Source organism: Sparus aurata, chromosome 7 (genome assembly GCF_900880675.1).
Source record: "Sparus aurata chromosome 7, fSpaAur1.1, whole genome shotgun sequence".
NCBI classification, from domain to species: Eukaryota; Metazoa; Chordata; class Actinopteri; order Spariformes; family Sparidae; genus Sparus; species Sparus aurata.
Window position 1 is genome coordinate 25,476,785 of NC_044193.1, and position 22,866 is coordinate 25,499,650.

The 22,866-nt window shown below is 40.8% G+C and overlaps 1 protein-coding gene across 1 annotated transcript; it reads right to left on the minus strand.

Moving 5' to 3' along the window:
* Positions 1-1,842: 1,842 nt before the first annotated feature.
* clcnk (chloride channel K) lies at positions 1,843-16,614 on the minus strand. The gene is made up of 19 exons (XM_030421683.1): positions 16,464-16,614; positions 15,293-15,424; positions 14,933-15,061; positions 13,474-13,613; positions 13,282-13,359; positions 12,076-12,151; positions 11,405-11,530; positions 10,562-10,646; positions 10,161-10,262; positions 9,632-9,716; positions 8,203-8,349; positions 7,426-7,495; positions 7,176-7,286; positions 6,833-7,049; positions 4,659-4,792; positions 4,115-4,185; positions 3,563-3,643; positions 2,323-2,409; positions 1,843-2,053 (listed from the first exon to the last, which is right to left on the minus strand). Exons 1-19 carry the CDS (start codon positions 16,612-16,614, stop codon positions 2,015-2,017), a joined length of 2,061 nt encoding a protein of 686 aa, XP_030277543.1. The 3' UTR covers positions 1,843-2,014.
* Positions 16,615-22,866: the final 6,252 nt, after the last annotated feature.

Below are 22,866 nucleotides of genomic sequence, written 5' to 3' on the forward strand. Positions count from 1 at the left end.
TATCCAGGAACTCCTTAAAGAATTATTCCGTCTTATCAAAACTCAACTCTTTCTCTCTTTTCTTAGTAGGGATGTCACCATGTTACATGATTTCACCTATTACTTTGGTGAGTGATGTTATACTAACTCCATTATTTTCAACTCCACGTGACCTAAACTATGAAGTTCCTTTAGAAGCTTTAAAGTATTTTTATTTTTATTTTTTAGACAAAGAAGCCTCGTCTATACTACATTCTTTCTTTGCAATGTCTCGTTGTGGCATTATACTAGACCTCGGTGGTGAAGAGAGAGCTGAGAAAAACTTTCGCACTTACGGTCACAAGCTCTAGGTAGAGACTGGAAGAATGAGACTGTAGATAAAAATGTCTCAGATTGATCTCCGTTGGGTGAAGATTCCTGGACATCCAGAGCAGTCTCCTTCCAATGGAAAGAACCAGCTGACGTGTTTCAGGCATCTGATGAGGATGCCTCCTGCGTGTCTCCTCTTGGAGACCTCCGGTTACACCCAGAACTTTCTGGTGGGATTAGTTGGATGGATGGATGTGTTGTTGCTTCAGACTATATCTGTTTGTTCTTTGTACGTTAGCAGATTCATCTAACACAAGTTATTATTTAAACGTTCATTTTTATTCATGTTGTTTTTTTTTTTATTGATGATTCACATTTCTCCTTTTTAATGATCACACCAGAAAAAGCACTTAATAATTTGAACTGCAATCAAGACTTGATTATTTTTCCTGGTGTGAATGTGAGTAACCACTCAATGTTTTACATGAAAGCCGCTATGAGCAGAATATTAATGCATCTAATGCTGATGGTGCATTTGGGGGAAACTGAGTCGAGTCCAAAAATGAAAATACAGTCATTATCTACTCAGCTCGATTTTGATGGACAGTCAGGCGAAGTTTTGTACCCTGCTGGAAAAACCAGCATAGACCAGCACTTAAAGCAGGGTAGTCCACAAAACATTTCTGGAGCTGCAGCATTCTCATAAAAAACTGTAGAGGTAAATGGGGACTTGTTTTAAAATGTAAAAAATGCAACGAATCCTGTGAAATCCAAGTCTTCAGAGGACCAGAGTTTGCAGATTAATTTGGAAAGATGTTATTTACACCCTTGATGCAAAGTCATGCATGTGCTCTTAAATCAGACGGCTGGACACTAACATTTTTAGCTATGCAACTTTAATGACGATTTTGGTTTTAAAGGGGTGTAATCATGTCTTTTCAAATTTAATCTGGGATTTTTGGGCTTCTCACGACTTTTAATCTGCATGAGGGTGAGTAGATAATGATTGAATTTTAACTTTTGGGTGAACTTATCCTTTAACGCTGGACCGCATTTGACATGTCTTTGCCTTTGAATTCATTTCCAAAGAGAAACTACAGAGTGAAATACTGAAGACCAGCGAGCCACAATCCACCTGCATCATCACAAGCTGCTGATACAGATTTGTCAAACCAGGCAACACCGGAACAATATGTGATGATCACTTATCTGAAGGGCACTTCAATTTTCTGCAACGTGATTGTCACAGTGTGCTGAAATGAACAGAAAGGAAGCATGGAAGGTAAAGCCAAAAAGTCGGTGTCAGTTAATACATCGCGAATAGAGAAGCACAACAGCAGGGTTACATCGTGTTAACTGGAGTACAAACCGTTTGACAGGCTTTTGTTTTCGTCCTCACTGGATGTTATTCTGAATATAAACACTTTCAATAATGCTGTATCACAAAGTGCAGATCAGTGGATGAGATAGCATCTAATCCCCTCAGTGGCCGAGATCCTGCTAATTACAATGAGAGGCAAGACAATAAGCCGATAAATGTTTATTATAGGAGCCTCCGGCTGATTACAGTTGTGTTTGTGTGCAAATACGATTACGCCTGGGAAATGAAGAAGTGATATCATTATGAGAGCCAGGCTTGTGTTGCACTTAATCAGACAGAGATGGATTCACATTTTGTTTTAAAAAAAAAGGAAAGGTCAAGGGATGTGCTCCTGTGAGTCACTGCTTAGATTTCTTTGGCCAAATCCTCGATTATTCTCTTCATCTGGAGGAGAAAACAGAGAGAGAAATAGGGAGGGAGGGAGGGAGGGAGGGAAGGAGTGAAAGAGACTGCTTTGAATCCCTAAGTAGCCATTTTGCCACTACATCCAGCAAAATGTTAACAAATCCATATAGGGACATGGTCTCGTTTGCAAAGTGCACACAGAGGAATGTAACAGACTCGAGCTGTATGTGTCATTGAGAAACTATTGCAGGTTGTATTTGTGAGCGTTGGTGAGTGTAAACACACATTATATGGTGAACACTCATTACCTCTGGCCATGTGATGAGCCCCACCAGTCTTCCTCTGTCTGCAACAAACAATGTCTCTGCTCCAACCAGACTCAGGATGCTGTGCGCCTGGGAGGGAAAAAAATGATTTAAAAAGAATTGCTCATCACTTTTGGGATATTTGCTTTGTCCGTGTCTTTCTGAATGTTAGACAAATCTCAGGGAAATTTAAACCTCCTCCATTAGCTACACACAGGTTGGGAAGACAACACTGGCATATCATCCCCTTTTAAAGGCACAGTATGTAATTTCTGCCACTTAGCGTCCCTCAGTAGAAACGAGAAAGTGTGGGATCATGGGAGTTGCTGTTGTCTTTGTTGTAAAATCTGTCTATGTGACTTGGGCAGAAATGTTCACAGGTTGAGGTAACGTTTTCATGTTTAGTCTCGTTCACTGTCTCTCCCAAATCTGTCACTCTCCAGGAAGTTATAGCGACAGGCAACAAAATGAAAAACAGTGTTAACTTGAACAAATTATGGATTTATTCTGAGTTTGACTATTTTTCGAAACATTAAGAAAATGTAAATAGGTTGAGTCCCTTTTAGATATTACAATGTAGTTATGTAACACATCACCGCTGTCTTTGAGCTCATATTGCAGACTAGTTAGCAGTCACCTGAAAACACATTCAGGAGTTACGGAATTACTGTATGTTCCATTTTGAGTTGTGTCACTCTCTTTTAGCTCTGTTTTTGGTCTCCACCAGCTCATGAAGGAAATAACTGGTGGCTTTTTAGCTGCTAAATGCTCCAACGTGTTCCCTCGCTGGTCTCTAATCGCTGTTTGGTGTTGAGCGGCTAGCATCCCGTTGATTCAAGAGTTTTTAGCCGTGGCCAAAAACAATGCTATGAGAGTGGGGAGAATGAACCAAAACAGTTGAGATGAAGCTCGTCGTAAAGCTTTGTAAAACCAAGGAACTTCATAATCCTCTGTAGCTTCATCACTGCTTTCATACTGTCACATCTTTTGATACATTGCTATTAGACAAATAACAATTATAGCTGCTTTCACAGAGCTGTAGTCATGGCCTGGTTAACCTAGCTTAGCACAGAATTGGGAACACAGGAAAACATCCAGCCTGGCTGTCAATGAAACAAAAATACACCTAACAATACCTCTGAAGCTCTGTATTAATGCATCTGCAAGTTTTTCTGCTGTTTTAGGGGGAATTTTAGGGGGAAAACTACACATTTTCAGCGATACTAATGACATTTCCCATTACCTCCTGAATGGTGTTGTGTGGCGATAACAGGGCCGAGGTGGGATGAATGCAGCAGACCTCATCCAGACGTTTATCCAGACTCTGAAGAGAACAGCACAACAATATTCACTTTTGCATGTATCGACTGTCAGAGTGACATTGGTCTTATTTGATAATCAATGATTCACGGTTGCTTCTATACTGAGCTTAAAAAACGTGTCAAAAAAAAAACTAGTGTATCTTGGTTACTACAATCCCGTAAATCCATTTCCCCAAATTTCCATTTCCGTTTTTGATAAGGAGCTCTGTATTATAATGAAGCATTTTTCTATTACCAGATAATGCTTTAAAATTAATGTGAGCTGTCACAAACTGAGCTTTTACGTCAGCCAGCAGCCCTGTCTGTACATCCTGCTCCAGTCCTCTTTTATGCAGCTGTTTAACATGCAGTCACTGTCTGACGGATTGTAAAGACATGGCCTGATTTCTAAACAGCACCAGGCGGTTCCCTCCTCCACCTTCTTCTGAACTGAACTCTGCAGCTACCTGTCTGACTCCTGCCAGCTTTTTTACCTCGGCCTCGCTGTGACGCAGGAACATCAGCAGGTGTGGTCGGAGAACAAACCCCAGTAAAATCTGCGACTCTTTAACAGAAGAGAGAGGAAATCAATTTTCTTCGCCACAGTCGGTGCTACAGTTTAGCATGTGTGCAGCTCTCTTGTGGGCTGCGAGTTGTGTGCAAACACCACATTTCGTGTGATTGTGATTGCCGCTCAGATGCTGAAAGGCTCAGCTGGCCAATTGACTATTTTCTCACACTTGTCAGCTCCTTATCGAGGCACTTTCACACTCCTGAATTGCCCCCGCTTTCACAGCGGTTACTATTTTTCATCACCTCTCTCATCCTTCTCATCCATTCTTTTCAGAGGCTTTTCATGTGGTGCAGTAATAATTATGTGCTTGACCAGCAAGGATCAAATGTTTTCTTCAGGATCCTGCTGAGTGTTGCTGAAATTATATGAGTGTTTATGTATGTTTTGTGAGATTTACTCAAAGTATGTCTCTTTAGCCAGACGGAAATATGCTAAAATACTTTTAAATATCTTTGACAACACACCGAGGGAGTCCACCACAGGGATCTCTGTGTCAGTGCTGGTGTTGACAGCGTGCTGAACCTCCGCAGGCCCAGCTGCTTTCTGAAGCCTCACCAGATTCACTCCCAAAACCTGTCCGATTGGTGTGGAAGGAAGTCTGCAAAAGAGATGAATCGTGTCACACATGGAGCAAAAGCAGTTTGTTAAATGAAATGATAAACTTTTGAATGCGTTATTGACAACATTCAGCTACTTAACGTGACATCCCATCTCTACCCCCAATCGTTGCTAACGCTAGCTAGCTAACATTAACATTGCTAACCGTAACTAACGTTAACATTGCTAATACTACGTAGCCCACATTAAGTTGTGAACGTTAGCTAATGTTATCGTTGCTAACGCTTGCTAACATTAATATTGCTAATGCTAGCTAGCCATCGTTAGGGCAGTACAGTATGCTGGACGCAAACTGGTACCTACCAAGATTGACAAAGATACCATGTGATACCAATGGTGTTATACTATACCAAACAATATTTGGACCCAACAACATGTTTTAATTTATTAATCTCAGTTTGAAAGGACTCACAAAATAAATGGTTTAATTTGTCAGTGGTAACAAAAGATAATATGGCACATTGAAACAGAGGCAAATAACAGCAACACTGCAGTCCTCAGGATGCTGCAGTCTGTTGTGTAATCCATGTCACAAACTCTTGGAGTGCAGTTCCTGCTGTCAACACATCCACAGAGAAGAGCTTGAAACCAGCAGTGACACTTTTTGTTATTCCATAGAGACTCAGGAAAAGTGTTTATCAGTTTAAGGTGTCCAGCGGACAATATGATGGGTGAGTTTGTCAGAGGGATACTTAAAGCCGTCTCAGCCTGGATGCTGCCGACAAGAAGCTGTTGTCTTGATTTCTATCTAGACATATTATTAGGGGCTGAAATCCAGTCGGGGAGAGAGACAGACGGGGAGAAAACACAGTCCTGCTAACTGCTGTCACCAAGGATGTACGGAGAAATGTTTTCCCTGACATTAACTCCTGTCTCTCAATTCTCTAAATTTTAACTGGTTTAATTTAACAGGCACCAGAAAATGTTGCCTGCGCAGAAATGTCCACATATGAAGCCATTTATTCTGCGGCAACGGTTCCCTCCTTCAGAGCACAATTTGAGAATAACAGCTTTGTGGGTGGTTGATGGAATCTTTATCAATACTAATACCACTGCAGTGAGTCAGCCAATACATGTCAGGCTGCTTAGACTGCTGGCTTCTGAAAATCACTAAAATCCATCCCTCCACCTGCAGTGTGCGCCGAGTGTAATCAGGTACCACAAGACAGTTTAGCCTGCGAGGTTGAACAGTCTTCATGTTGCTAATTCTATTACTGTAGGTCAAATATTAGTCAGCAAGTTAAGGGAATAAGTTCTGTGCAGAGTCAATTTCTAATTCCCTTATCAATAATGACTTAAACAATTAAAATGGCTTACACTCCTGTGGCTCACGCTTAGCCCTTAGATTTGTCTCGTCTTACAGAGGTCTCAGATTAAATAAGATTCAGCTGTGATTTAAACACAAAATAAGTCATTTCAATCGCTATGGGGCTCTTTATCAAAACAAAAGACGTTTGCTGAGTGTTGTGTTGTGAGGGCCAGGCGAAGCTGGGGGGCATGGCCGCTGCTATAAATGCTCAGAGCTTCTGGAGGAATAAACACCCGTATTAACATCGGGTTATGTTCCAATTCTGAGCTGTTAACGGATTTATCTTTACTCCTTCCTCCATTGCTGGATGTTTATGTATTGTAATAGTTGTAGGAGGGGAAATGTACACTACTACACAAACGGCAGACAGAGAGATCAAATTATACTATATTATATATATATATATATATATATATATATATATATATATATATATATATATATATATATACTATAAGTATATTTGAAATAATACAAATACACAACTCAACAAAATGCTAATATTAGCCTTTTAGCATGCATGCAATAAACATCTTAAAGTGTAAAATGTTTGTGTGTAAGGTAATGCATACGCTTACAATGGCAATATGTTAACTTTATGACATGTTAGCAACCTACGTTAGCATTACTGTCAGTGGCTGACCACAGAGCTGATCATCCCAACAACTTGATGTATTGCTCGAATCACTCTTACTCTTTGTTTCTACTTACTGGGGCCGTGCTTTCATCAGAGAGGGCAGGTGTGGGAGACTCTTGCTAACAGAGAGTGCGTCGTAGAAAGATGGGCGGTTCCCGGAGCGAGCCACGGCGTTGGCTGTCAGAGTGGCGAGGAGGATGGGCACAGCGTGGCTGAACTGCCCCGTTAACTCTATCGCCAGGAGAACTGGAGATAAGGTGTGTGTCACAGCCCCCGAGAAAGCTGCTGCACCTACAAGGCAGAAATCATATTAGCACCATGATCTGATGTAAAAATAGGAATTGGCTTATAATAAGTTAACACGGGTCAACATGAACAATTTAATGATCTTTTTGGGGGGTTTTGGGTTTTTTTTACCAGCAAGTGCGTAACCCCCAGGATTTAAAGAAGCCCACTGCTGGTCTGAAGTCAGTCCAGTGGAGGACACATGAGCTACTCCTTCTGCAAGCAAACGACCCAAAGCTGCCCCTGGGAAACAGACATTTGTATTTCGGTTTAACCTCAAGTTTACACTTTCTGATGAGCAGATGCAGCGAAACAAATTCCTCCTTGGCCATCCAGGTATTCTGCAGCACAAACTCGCTCAAGAGTCCTTATCTTCACTCACCATAGATAAACACTGGCATGAAGTATCCAGCTGGCAGAGGCAGAGTGCAGGCGAGGACCAACATCCACATCTCCGAACCAGCAATACGCACACGCACACACACACACACACACACACACACACACACAGACTGTTAAATCTCTCCTCTGCGTGTAAGCGACCCCAGCAAGTCATCTGGCTAGCACATGCAGCACAGCAGATGAGTCACTGTCAATCTGTGTGCAGGGTGATGTTTGCAGTGCTCTCCAATCAATTTTGTCACAAATAAATATTGAATCATGCCCATTTACATGTCACGTTTGCATGTGGCGATGGAATAAAAGCTGTCATAGCAACGGGATCTTACTGAATGGCTCATAGAACTTTATGCATTACAGAGACCGACTGGTATAAGAAGCTGTTTTCAATGAAGGGTCCACATAGGCAGCTGTTTCCTCCTGCAACAGTTGGTGAGCCGTTCTCTCTGCTCGGAGTACGAGTGAGAATAATAGATCTGCGGGAGGTTGATGGGTTCTTGATCAATACCAGTGACTCAGCCATTACTGGGCTGGCTGCTGAGATTCCCATCCTTCCACCTGCTGTGTTGCTCTGAGTGAGCATCAAGTACCACGAGACATTTCAGCCGGAAAGGTTAAACAATCTTTAGCCTGCTTACTCTACTACGAAATGTCAATTAGTGACTGCTGATAATGGGCCACCGTGACCCATGGGAACGAGAGCTTTGTGCCTAGCTATTTTTCCTGATGGTTATCAGTGATAACCCTAATAAAAGACTACCTTCATGAGCAGGAAGACAGCCAAAGAAAGGTATGCAGGACTCCCCGATGAGCTCCACTCCAACAAAGGCTCAACAGAGGCATTGTGGGATTGAGCGCTCCACGGCCGGCTGTCCAGTAATGTGGTGAGGAGCTGCTTCATGGTGTGCTGTGAAAGAAATTACTGGCATTTACATCTCACACTGAAAAAAAAAACTTGAATGGAATATGAAAGGACAAGATGGCATTTCCCTGTATCTTTCATACGGAGAGTCCTGCATTACTTTGCAGCCCTGTGAGAATGAACCTATAGGTGCATGTTAACGGGATCACAATGACAAGGCTAATATGGCAATGTTTTGAAGGTTATGTTAAACATTTTAGCTTAGCACATTGGCATATGAACATGTTTGGACCACAGGGTGGAGCTTGGCCTCCACTCTGACTGAAGCTGATTGTCTATTTTACTCTAAATGACACAACGATTTACCGAATGAACATCATGCTGTAATGAAGAAGACTTGAAACTAGCGACTGGGACTTAAAACTCATTAGCAAACTGTTTAGCGAGCTAATAAATCAAGTAAGAGCTAGGGTCATTTTCTTGTAAACTTGCATACAATCCGACTACTTCCTGACACTAAAGACGTTGCCCCCTGTTGGCCATTAGAAAGAATGCAGCTTCACTTTTCAGACTGTGAAACTCTGCCCTCTTATTATACTTTATGGATGGAACATCTGAACAATCAGCCAACAACTTGTCATTGCCATTCATGAAGTCAATTTGCTAGTATGGCTTTACTAATATTTTTCTTTTCAGCCGTGTCCCTAACCAGGCCTAACCTCAGTTAAATGTTGTAATGATGCCGATTAAGATTAATTTAGTAGCACTTAGTAGAGCGCATACCTCCACCAAGGCCAAACATTTCCTTCTAATTTTTAATTCAATCAAGCCTAAACCATATCATTCTGGACAGCCCTGTAGCAATGTATCAGTTTTAAACTACCCATAACTGCTTAAGCTCACTAAATCTAGAATCTGCACTAAACTGTACTCACTCATACCAGCCACCTTTCCAACAAGATCAATGCATTATTCCCTGGGAAATCAACAAAAGTCTTGAAAAACACCCGATCTTACTACGTTAAAGAAAATGAGCCATTTTCTTTGGATCTGTTCCTTTAATGCGGAACAACTCTAACAAAGTTAGCGGAGTCTATTCTGGGCCAGGACCCATCCTCCATCCAATCATTGCAAAAATATCGTTTAGTAGTACCAACCAACAGACTAACAAATGGACACAGGTGAAAACATTAACTCCTTGGCGGTAATGTAGATCAGTTGAGTGACACACAAAATTTCCACCATATGAGATGGCTAAAACTCATAGATTATCCATGTACATCCCGAAGATTTATGGACTGAGCCTTCAAGTTCTGTTCATTCCCACCTGAGAAGCCATATATTGACCAGCAGAGTGAGGAAACGTCAGAGTTGCCAGGAGGAAGGCCACCGTGGCTGAGTATAGAGCCTTCCTGCAGAGAAGTGTTCACATAAACAGACGTCATTATAATCATGTGGCTCATTTAGGTCTATAATTAGATAATCAGTTGACTGCCCTCTGAGACCACATGAGCGCTCAAGTTGCGGTGATCTCTAACGGTTTACAGTTACATAAACAACTGTTTAATGAGAAAAAGATTTTCCAATATTTTAAGGAGTCTAGACAAAAACCACAAGGGTAGTTTTAAACCATTTGAATGTGGCTTTGAAGGCTATAGTCATTAAAATTTGGTCTGAATTTTGTTTTTATAGTTGAATAACAGTATGGTAAAATGGATTGTCCTTGAAGAAACACGCCATGTTTTGGGTGTGATGCTCCACCTAGAATCAACAGTGTCTCACACAGTCTGCCTTACACAGCAGATGACTCATCACTGCATCACAATCTGGCTCCCACACTGTACAAGAGCTCTCACTCTGTCGTCAGCATCATGACGAAGATCCCGCTTGTTTTGGTGAATCGCAGGATCCACCGATGGCAGAAGAGATAGCAGCAGCTCACGGCTCCACACAGCAGCCTGTTTCCAGACAGAGAGCTGACTCAGACCACACAGACAAGAGGCTTATTTCAACTCAGTGGACGGAGGTCATTAGACTCGGGACGCGGTAGTGATGGCAACGAGGCCAGGAAATGATCAGTATGAGAAAAATACTCTGAATGCTAATTAGGACGGGGAAACACAGAGGCACAGGTCAGGGACTTTTTCATTGTGACTGACATGAGAATGAATACCAAATGTCAGAATTTATTTATTAGACACAGCCAAATAGAACTATATTATTTAACTATGCAGATTCTGTCAAAAAATAAACTTACCCCAGGCAAGCGAACAATAGGATCTCCAGAGGGTAGAAAGGTAAAGCAGTGGGGAAATTAGTTTTGAACAAGGCCTGAAGAGTCTCTGTGGACACAAAACAAATTGGAGTCATCCCTCCAATTTCTCCCGTGGCCTTTCAGAATCTAATCTTCCCTCACATTATTGCATTGGGATTTTTATTGAAATTTACAGTCTGTCTGCAAATGTTTCGGCTAATTTTGTCGGTTGCTGTTTTGTCTCGGTCACTGTCACGACACACGACACAGTTAGACGAGTTGTCGACATCTCTGACGACTAAAGAAGTGTTACGTTTACACTGAAATATAAAGCACTGTGACCCTCTCATGGGGGGAAATCACCAAACTCAATTTAAAAAATGTGCGTTTTAATGTGACCATGCTTTTTGCAAACATATACACAGAATAAAACATAACATTTGACAATTTACGAATTGTTAAGGCTGTCTGTTAGTTTCGGCACATACACTATAAGGCCAAAAATGTATTTGGACACCCAAACATTTCGGCCTTACTTGGTGGTGTATGAACATTTTAATTCCAAAACCATGGATGCCACAACAACTCCCTCTCCTCTGAGGAGGGATTTCCACCGAATTGTGTTACTTTTGTTCACACTTATTTGTTATCATGGTGTGCTTGTATGAAGGAATCCTAGCTCAAGCCACAAAAAAAACTGACACACGTGAATCCTCATTTCTTCAGTAAAATGTGTTTTGGGTTGGGGGCCCTTTTCCTTAGTTCAGGATGTTCGTGACTCTAAAGTGGGCCTTCCCTTTGCTGACAATGGGGGAGGGGGTGACTGCTAACCAGGGCCTACATTACCTCCATCTCCACTCCACACTGAGAACAGGCGGAAGGTCAAGGCCCCGCAGGCGGCTGAGAAAAAACACGGGCAGTAATACCTCAGGGAAAAGTGAGAGCACATCACCTCCACACTGAACAAAACACCTACGGGAGCAGACAAGGCCGTGAGTGTGAGGAAATAAGACAACAGCAGCACATATTCTCAACTAAAGCATTCCACATAAGACAACTCTTAAAATAAATAATTTTGCCTGCATGGGTGGCAAAAGTCTTGCAAAAAGACATTTAAAAATATGCATGTATTTCAGCTATTAATCAACATGTTTTATGTAAATTACAATAATGGCATTTTTAAATTCACCCCACTGTGCGAGTGTTCGGAGTAAGAACCTGCGGTGCTGAAGCCACAGGGGCAGCAGAAGAAAAATAAACAGCGAGGTTAGAGGATCAAAATATTAGGCAGGGAGGTGATCAAAGCAGGAAGGTGTGAGAGAGGGATGAACATATAAACCTGGTGGAGGAGCAGAGCAGTGAGGTCGGATAAAAGGGAATACCAAACGTGTGAAGCGTGCGGGGGGGCATCAAAGGTGGCAACACATTACCCACCAAGTGTGAGAAGGACAGATATAGCACAAGCAGATAAATGAAATCATTGATTCATGATGCAGAAGCTTTACAGGCTCTCTCACCGCTGATGGGAGCTCCGAAGCAGCTGGCTACCCCGACCGCAGCAGCCACAACCATCATTTCTCCTGCAGCTTTTTCCTAAAAGAAAAGAATTCATTCTTTTCGGTGTAATCATGGACTCAGACGTGAATTTCAGCAGCCACATACAAAGTCAGCCTACTATCACCTTAAGAACATATCCAGGATAAAAGGACTTATGTCTCGGCAGGATCTGGAAAAACTTCTCTATGCATTTATCTTTAGCAAACTTGACTACTGTAACGGTGTCTTTACAAGACTCTCTAAAAAAAAGACAGCTGCAGTTGATTCAGAACACTGCTGCTCGAGTCCTAACAAGGACCAAAAAAAGTAGATGACATCACTCCAGTAAGTAACAGTAAGTAACTGTAACATGCATTATGACATAATATTTCATAATGTAGCTTGAGTTATGAAGTCACTGATTGTCATTTATCTTATTCCAAGTATAATCATGGATTAAAAAATCCATTCAATTCAAGTACTGCGCCTGTACAAGTACAAAGAGGTACAAAAACTATATTTCTTTCTGACAGCTTTAGTTTCAGATTATTTTTCAGATCACCACTTTCATGAAGTTTTCATGAAATTCAAGGACCAAACTGTTCATATAAGGGTTGAGAAAATTCTCCTACTTCAAAAACGTTCATTTTTGTTGATGCTCCTGTTCGCAAAGACAGCCGTACTGCTTTCCATTTTCCTCGGGGTAGCAACAGTAGCACAGGAGAAAATGTGACTTTATTCATTCGTTCGGTCTCTAATGGAGAAGAGCTAGCAGATAGAAATGGTGCCAGGCTCAATGGATCACCAGTCAGTCTTTATTTTTCCTGCGAAATGTGATCAGCCTCAGAAAAAAACAACAGAGTAAAAGTGAGTGTATGTACCAAAAAAAAACAACTTTATTCCCAGTTTAAGCTGAATGAATGGTTTTAAAACCCTAGCTGTTTCTTTAGTTGCTAACTGCTCTGCTATGTTCACCAACCAGTCGTTTGTCTGTCAGTGTCGGCCGGCTCTGAGGGGGAACTGCACAGTCTGATGATAATTCTCTGTGGGTTTTACCAAAAACACCTCACACAGTCATTTGATCCACTGTTTGTACAAATATATGGTCTATACTTAAATAACTGTACAACAACAATATGGGTAATGTGGTAGTTCACTATGTTTGAATGACTTCACTGTGCATTTACCTTCTTATGTTCTCGCATAAGAGAGCAGAGGGTGCTCAGGTAGGCGCCGACCATGGTGGAGAGATGCACAAACGGACCCTTTGACAATGACAGAAAAACCTGTCATGGCTCATAATGCAGCAGACAACACGCAATTTAATAGAACAGTTGCTCAGTTTGAATAACAAACAGATGTACTGAGGAGTCTCTCACCACTTTGCCCAGGAAAACAGTGCTGCCGGCTGCCAGCGTACAGATAAGGCCCAGGAACTTGGTAAACATATTAGTGAGCGACAGGTAATGAGGCATTTCAATACCGGCCAGCATGGTCCTCACCTCTGGTATCCCAGAGCCTGACGAGAAATGAAGCGACCGGACATGAATTTTGCAACCTGGAGTTAATTAGGCAATCGAGGAGTTTTTTTAAAAGCATAAGACGTAAATACACAGGACTGATGTCAGAATATTAAAGTACAAGGCAAGGGGATGGAAAGGGCTGTTGAATTTAAGGGCAATCCACAAAAAACACACACACAAGTTTAATATGAAGCTTAACTTAGTTCGTGAATGTTAAAGTCATAACTGCACAACATGTTTCCAGGCCTGATGATGCTTCTTTGGGGAATTTGGTCACATTAATCAAATGACTCCCCCTTTAAGGGTCCGTCTAATGTCATTTTAATTTGGTTGTTAGAGGGCAGTGTCACCAGGAGGCTATAAAACAGTGGCATGCACAGACACTTTTTGCAGCGCAGGCCTTAATCTTAAACATGATGCTGTTGATAGATTGGGTGCTGGAGGCAGAAAGGCTCGGGAGGAGTGAGGTCATCTCTGGTAGATCCATGCTTTTTGTCATTCAACGGCATCATCAACATTGTAGAAACAGCACAGAGATCTACGCTTCCTGAAAATACAGCCTACATCAAAGCCTACATTTCCTGTGAGTGATAAAATCGCAGCTAACTTTTCATGCTGCACATCTCCCGTCACCACTCACTGAACTTGAAAGATAACATCACACATGACTTTTTCGCAAAGCCGCATACTTCGGATAGGAACGACCTATGTTTCTAAAAGAAACCGAGGAATGAATTCTCTTCATCCGGTCTTTTTCAAGAATATTTGTGCGGCGATGAGGATGGAAACCACTCAACACTATATCCTGTGATGTTCTAGCCAAGATATATATATATATATGGACCAAAATGAATCACCACGAAAAATGAAAATATTTTCAGTAATCATTCAGCCAGAATTCCCTTTTCCATTTAGGCTAGCCAGCTATCATATGTTGCTACTTGTATGGTTGTAAATCAAAAAGATAAAAGACAAATATTGAGTTTGCATTTTATACGCATTAACCTATTAAACCTGATTTTGTAGCCACTTGTGCGCAGTGGAAACAAGCTGTGCACACAACACTGACAACTCAGTTGCCTGTTTACACATTCAGCAGTGACATAGAAACATTTGCAATTATTTGGAGTCATGTTTTAGTCAGATATCTGTTCTTTCAGTGCTGTCTTGGTCTGAAAGGAAGCATCTGGCTCTTAAGCAACTCAGTAACATCAGAGTCATAAGTAACTTGCCAGTAATCAAATTTGTGTTTTTAGTTTAAACCAATCCAATATGTGAGTTTTCTTTGTCCTATTGTCAGTGTTTCCAGACAGACCTGTAGAGAAGGGACAAATGTTGTGGGAGAACGACGAAGCGACAGCACAGAGGCATGCTGGGTAAAGAGTCCAGCAGAAGAACTGCAGCAGAGTGTTGCCCTCCAGATTCATATAAAGCCAGCGGTGAGCTGCAGGTGGAGTGAGACATAAACATAAATCATGTGGGGAAAATGCTTTTAAAAAACAAAGTGAGGACAGTTGTGGAAAGTCGGGACATTTTGTTTGGTCCTCACAACTCTAAAAGGGCTGTTTGAAGGTTAGGTCCTCACAAGAACAGACATACAGGTATGACTATGTGTGTGTGTGTGTGTGTGTGTGTGTGCGTGCGTGTGTGCGTGCTTGCGTGTGTGTGTGTCTACCTCTCAGCAGCTTTGTCACACTCAGGTCCATGAGGAAGCTGAGGATGGCAGTCAAAATGCCCAGCGCCGCGTACCCATACCACTCCATCCCACACACTGCTCCCAAACAGCACCTGAGCTTCAACAGCCACTCTATGGACACACAAATGTGTGTTAAGTTTCCTGAAGATTGATTCGTGTCTTAGGTGAGGCCAGAAAAGAGATTTTCTCTGAGAACACAGCGAGGATTTTTTTAAAACATTATTATTATTTTTTTTTTTTTGTCTGAACTGTTGTGAAAATACAGAGCTGTGAAGACAAACAGCTGCTGCTAACTCTTTTTTTCACCACTTTTCTACTGCAGGAATTTAACAAAAATTAAAAAAAACATATACCCACTCTCAAGTTTTACTTTTGTTTGTACTTTGGGGACCTTTTCAATGAGGATGACTTACAGCAGACACAAAAACCACTGACCAGGTCGATCTTAGTACTAGTATCTAGTATTTTTATGGACAAACAAAGATATCCTAGTATCAGGGAAGAGGAGGACATTTAGAGGGAGCTGGGGTCAGGCGTTAAAGGTGAAATAGTAGGCCAGAAGATTTATCAATGTCTGGCAGAAATCGACATACCCAGCCCGGGTCTTAAGCATGAAAGCACATGAAAGAAAATCAATATCAACAGCACATTCTTCCATTGTTGTCTGTCATATAGCCTGTTTAAAATTACATGAAGGCAAACGCAGTTAAATGCTACGGGTCTTCACATCTTATAGTGGAAAAGGGCTTTAAGATTTTAAGGATCTCCTTTTGGAATGTGGTCAAATACACATGCGAAACAGAAATTACAGCATTATGTGCCAAGTAAGCAATTGATTGTACTTTTGGATAATGAATATGGGGAGTTATAAATGTCTAGCAGACCATAAGTATTGAGTAAAGCAATCACAATCTGTGTCCCTGTAACTTTAATATCTTTCAATAACATTAAGTATTGTCATCATCACAAGTCTTCCTTTAAATTGATTGTGGACGTCTTTAAACTCAGCACTGTGTCTTCCAATATTTAAGGTTAAACGAGACTCAATTTCGCGCATGACTTTGCAGGCATGATGCATTTGAAAATAACTCATCTATGTTGTATCGATCAGTATCGATCACATCCTAATGATTTTTCCCTTTGGCCTGACCTTTGACAACTGCACGGGTCCGTCGGCATGGTTTCATTGGATCCGCAAAGAGCAGAGTCTTATTATGGGATGTCTCCGATTGATTTTCTGGCTCCCAGATGGCCGTCTGTCTGACGGTTTCGCTCCCAGGAGCCCGGTCCGGGCTTTTCATTTTGTCTGGAAATGTTTGTGTTATTGTTCTATTGATACTGACTCAAACAAACAGTGAAGCTTAACGATGATAGAAAAGATTATCAGTGCACAACAGCCACTGCAAAAAACAAATAGAAGACAGTTTAGACTTACCTTCTGGCTGCATCTTTCCATATGGTTGTATGTGTTTGTAGTGTGCAGGTGTGTTGGCAGTGACCTCTGTTAAAGGTATTAGCATAGAAGTAATAGAGCAGTCATGGTTCACAGGACAGCTTATATTAACTCTTTGGGAGGAACATTGCTCAGGGCTCTTCGTCCGTTTGCAAATGCACCAATGCAGCGTGAGAGACACTTTTCAATTGTTTTTTGGTGACATTATAAACCGCCGTACTGGAGAAAATAGTTAACATGTTCCATGTTCCAGTCTAATCCTGTGAATGTACAACAGGTAATTTTAATGATAATATATCTGTTCATCATATGATTTATAGATACATATTATTACATCAAAGTTCTCCAAGGTCAAGAAGGAACATTCATGCTCAATGTTTTTGGACGCTTACAGGCCACTTTGCAAGAAAGACAACAATGTTGAGAAAAGGCCGATTAAAGACAATTCAACCTTAATCGTGATTCAGTCATTCAAATTCAAATAGATGAAAAAACAAATCTGCTGGAGATATTTAAACTCAAAGCTTTGTACAGTCAAAGCAGTAAAATATGCAGTGACAAACTGTTGTTGGATTGAGGAAAAAATATGTTTAGCCGCTGACTGGTGTTTTCCTCCAACTGCAAAGCATCAATTATGGTTTGTAGTTGTTGAAATGAATATATTTTGCATCCACTTAGACGTGACAAGATGCCCTGGATTTTATTTCAGTTCATAAGAAAGGCATATCCTTAATTACTGGTCTGAGCGTAAAGTTTTAAGCTTTGATATTTTAGGCGTACCTTTAAAGGTGCTCTTGGTAAGAATGTTTGATTACAACTTTCAGATATTAAATTTGCAATAGAATGTGAAGAAAAGTGAGTTTTGATGTTATATTGACAAAGTCTATGTATTCTACAACTAGAACCAATACTTCTAATACCACTCTGAGCCGTCATGTCAGACCGCTGGCTGCCTGGTTAACTGAGATAACTGAGCTAACTGGCTTACAGCTACAGTAAACAGCAGTTAACAGTTACTCTGGTGATATGCTGCCGTCTATTTGCACAAATTCAGCAGGTGGCCAATTCGTACATATTGGAAAAATAATTACACGTTTGTAGATATGATTCAGTATGTTTTTAGAAACAAGGAGGTGAGTCATCAGTGTTTTTATTCTTATCTGTCCTCCGTAATGAGAGCATTAATCAGTTTGATTGACATTTGACAGCTCAGACGAATGCGAACACACGACATTGCCACGACCTTCACTGTGTCAGTGATTGGCTTCAAAGACTCTCATTTGAATCCTCTAAATGTCCTACACTTTGTAGGAAATCAAGGCGTCGTATCTGCGTTCAAGCGTCCTGCTCAAGGTCAAGGCAATCATTGTTCAGATAATGGAACACACCCGCGTGCGCACACACACACACACATACACACAGCACAGACCAAAAGATTTTGAATTAGCCCTTAGTTAATGTTTATTTTTCCACATTTCCCTGAGGCTGCTAATTGGCACTTGTGTTATTATAGAGATTTGAAATCTGCATGCTGTGAGCATCAGTCCCACTCTCTCTCACACACACTTATACACCGTGGAAATGTACACACACACACACACACACACACACACACACACACAGACTGCTGTTCTCGGTATAAAAACTTGTTGCCATGGGAACAGCCCAGCGAGGTGAATAGAGAGCCGCACAGGTGGTTATTTCACTCTCATAAACAATCATCGTTGCCTGAGAAATTTCTCCTCAAGCAAATGATTTGAAATCAGATTATGTAAGACAGTTTCTAAAACTGCATATATTTACAAATCAATACAAACTGAGGAGTCAGTTAAACCTTTTTTTTATTCTTGAATTTTTCCTAAAGTAACTCAATATATACAAAACTACATCTTGTGCTATTAGCCAAGGAATTAGCATTAACAGCATAAACATTTGTTTATCTGAGAGGCAAACAAACAACAATAGCTTCTTATTTACAAATCTGTCAAATTTTACCATATTGATTTCCCAGTATGTAAACTGAATATACTGCTGTTGTATATTCTGTATTTCGTTGGTACATTTACTCTTGTAATATGTATTCTAGCAACAGTAAGTGCAGAGGTTGAAAATGATGGTCTAATTTAATATATAATATAATTACAGTAATTATTATTGATTGATTAAACATTTAGCCAGACTCTAACTTGACATTATAAGTGTAGGGGTTTACGCATGTCTCCAAGCTGCACTACTCATTATTTTTGTCAAATTGTGGTGTCATATGGAAGGGGTCTCTCAGGGAGGAACAAATTGAATTTCAGTCTAATAACTGAATTTCATTGTTTAGGTTTTGGTCCACAAAGTCTCATCAGACCCATTTTTCAGCAACACCAGCAGCATACAGCTGTTTTCAGTAAAAAGGCTCTTATAAACCCGCTGTAGTCGATTACCAAACAGTAGAAACAGATAGCACCTAGCTAGCAACATTTGTCACATGGCTAGAACCAAGTGCAAGTCAATAGCAATGCTGCCCACGTCTGCTGGATAAGGAGGCGATCAGGTGATAATATGACAGATGTGATGTTCTCACCACGTTCTGCTGCCTCCAAGTGGCCATGAAATGAATTAATGCAGCTTTAAAGGTTAAACTTTTCATTACTGTTTTTCCTGTAAGTGGCCTAATGACCAGACAGGTACCGGTCTGCTATCAGTCCCTAGAATCAGAGCTGAACATGGAGCGGCAGCATTCAGTTACTATGCGCCACATATCTGGAACAAGCTCCCTGAAAATTGCAGGTCTGCTCCAACTCTCACCTCTTTTAAATCAAGACTGAAAACATTTCTTTTTGCCACTGCATTTAACTGAAGCAATTTCACATCTTGAACTGCGTTGTGACTTTTATTCTAGTCTTGTCCCTTTTAAAACCTTTTTAGCCTACTTGTTTTAATGTTTGTTTCTTAATGCTTTTGCTTGTTTTTGAATGCAATTCTTAACGTCTTTTAAATGAAATTTTTATGTCTTTTAATGTAATTTGTGTGCGCCTGTAAAGCACTTTGAGTTGCCCTGTGTCTGAATTGTGCTATACAAATAAACTTGCCTTGCCTTGCCTAGACTAGACAAGCATAGAAGGGAAGTTAGGTAATTGTTTCAAGAAGTGAGGGAAATTACTGAAAATTGAATAGATTAGATGTAAATATAAAACAGTAAAATTCAGTCTGTATTTGTATTTTACTCAGTCCAGTCAATGCACACTCAGTCATTACAGTAAAGGTAGATTATGGCATACACTTAAACAGAAGTATTTAAAAAAAATAGCTTTTTCAGTCGAAGTGCAGGTTTTACATGGAAGGAATTTAGATTATAATGAAGGTCAGTGAAGCCGGTGAATGAACGATCAGCCAGTTGTATTGGCCTCGTTATTCCTGAATACCTGTATAACCACACTTGCCGTTAAAGCTGACCTTCTACAGTATGTATGGAAATAAGTAGTCAGCAGCGAGATGACCTTCCAGCTCAGCCACAGGCTGTCACTGTGGGACTGGTCCCTCTGTCTGCAGCATTATGTAACAGCTGAGACACACACGCACACACACACACACACACACACACACACACACACACACACACACACACACAATCCAACCTGTGTGTGTGTGTGTGTGCGTGTGTGTGTGCGTGTGTGTGTGGGCAGACAGGAATGCACAGACGAAAACATACATGCAGAGGTGACTCAATGTCGCGGGTGTGTCATTCTTATTATTGCCATGTTTGAGGCCTTCCAAGTTTCCAAGATTAAATCTGATTTATATATCGATGATTCATGGGTTTATCCCTCTTTTTTTAATAAAGCCTGTCTTGATCTTTTGTGCTGAACAACCTGAGGACGAACATGATTCATCCTGTTTCAGCCTCACAAGACAACAGTGTTTACGTTCCATTAACTTTGACCTATTTGAATGCCTTCAGGTGTCAATATTACCGTAAATAATATCATTAGTTTCTTCAAAGTCCTGAAAGTGCTATTGGCCATTGAGCTTTACACCGCCACATCCCTCTCATCATCAACAGCTTCTTCGCACGCTGTAAGAATCATTTGTAAAAAAAATTTAAAATCCTTGTTTATTTTACAGACTTTGCTGTAAAACTTTTTAAAACAAAAACATATCAAGACATTTGAAAATAGACTGCGAATTTACATGTTTAACATATAATAAAAATGCAAATCTAGAAAAGTGAATAAACATATATTTCTGTTATGATACTACTGTTTTCTTATCTGTCATAATTTCGTAAATGTGTGTTTATAAGATTCAGTAAAATTGGGGCCAATTAACAGTAAAAGAAAAATGGTTTGCTGAATTGAATCCTGTTGAAGGGTTAAAATAGCAGCAAACTGTTACTTATATCCACAGAGTGCACTGACAACACATATAGATATCATATTCATATACAATTGTTCAACACTTCCAAATCTTCTTACAGGAAAATCAGGTAAACTTATAAATCACGATAACTTATTGTCATAAAAACCTCTGCACCTATTTATTTATGATTATTATTTTGCTGCTGCGTGTTCCTGCGTGTTTTTGTCAATTTCCTCATCTCACCATTATCTCAGTGTGTCTCTCCCATCATCACTCCATCAGACACCCTTTTATCTTTTTCTTCTCACCCATCAGTGCTCATCCCATTCCTCCCCCACGATAGGCTTCTCAGCATACACCCCTCTTTCACTCTCACCTCTAAATTTCCCTGGAATAGCAGCTGGGCTGGGTTCGTGACTGATGGAGCCATAATTGAGCATTGAGAGGTTGAAGCTGCAAAAAGATATGATTTGACTGTGAATGCGAGAGGCTGCTGGATTTGCAGGAAATTATTCGATCTCTTGTCACAGGTTGTTTATGATTTGTAAATAATGCAACAGAAGAGTGACGCACCCCTCTCAGATATGTCAAGCCTGGAGAAGTATATAATGCAAATGCAAATGTGTGACATGATGACGCAGTGTGATGTCAAAAAGTCGTGGACCACTGGCGAGGCGTTTCAGGAGCAGTGTTTTCTATAGGAGAGGGGAGCTTCTGCTGGCTTGGACTTTGAAGACCTTTTTAACTTTCAAAATGTTTTACAGGCACAAGAACCTATAAAAAAATAATGAAGGGAAAAGCAAAAAAAGCAAAAAAGCTCCTTTAAGAAAAATAAAATATCAAATGACCATAAGTGATATTTCATAACACATTTTGCAGATGAACACCAGCTGTGGTCTCTATGACAACTCCGTCAGAGGCACAAAACACTCTCCGGTCAATGTGTATAAAGGCCAGGTCGTGTCCACAGTGTTACTAGGGAGGGGAGGAGGCTGTGTGTGTGTGCATCCTGGCAGGGTGGTGGTGAGTTGCTGGGCTGGATTTAGACCTTCAGCAGGGGGCTCTGAGCCCTCCGCTGATAAGACTGGGAGCACATGTCACTGTGTGGTGTCATTTGTAATGCTGGGTAACCTTTTAAACACGGCCACAAAACAAAAGACCTGTAGGTGTGTTTCGCTTTGCCTCGATGGCTGTGATGGCACATATCTGATGTCCGGGACTCAGGTGTCAGTCAGCAAACCAGCGATGTGCTGAATGTGTCGGATTCAAGTCATCATACGCACACGACTGAAAAGACGAGGCAGAAGTCAGATACGTAATGTCAATGAGCCCATAAATGGATTTTAATGGATTAGCTGTCAGCAGCAATGAGTGGAGAGGAGAGCTGTGAGTGTTTTCTAATCATGATAGGCTGTGCTCTGCATGCAGATATTAATAGCCACAAAGCAATGTCACTACTAAGTCCCTCGCTCCCGCTGACGGCTTTGTTTTCAAGCACATTCTTTCCATCTTTGTGTTTGCTCTCAACTTATCCTCTGCGATAAGAGGCAAAGCCCCCTATTTTTCACTTTTCCACTTGCTCTCCTCCGTCCAGCCTGCGCAGTGGGAGAAAACAGGATTTGTAAGTGAATCATTAGGGGTTAACGGTGTGTGTTCCACAGTCTAACATATTCAAATGTGTAGTTTTAGAGAAGAAAGTCAAACTCAGAATTTCAATATTTACAATGTTAATGAGGTAATGATACAATCTATT

Coding starts and splice junctions, on each gene's coding strand:
- clcnk (XM_030421683.1), bottom strand. CDS start 16,614: ATGAAAAGCCCGGACCGGGCTCCTGGGAGCGAAACCGTCAGACAGACG. Junction 7,287..7,425: donor CATGCCAGTGTTTATCTATG/GTGAGTGAAGAT, acceptor TCTGTTTCCCAG/GGGCAGCTTTGGGTCGTTTG. Junction 3,644..4,114: donor TGCGTCACAGCGAGGCCGAG/GTAAAAAAGCTG, acceptor TGTTCTCTTCAG/AGTCTGGATAAACGTCTGGA.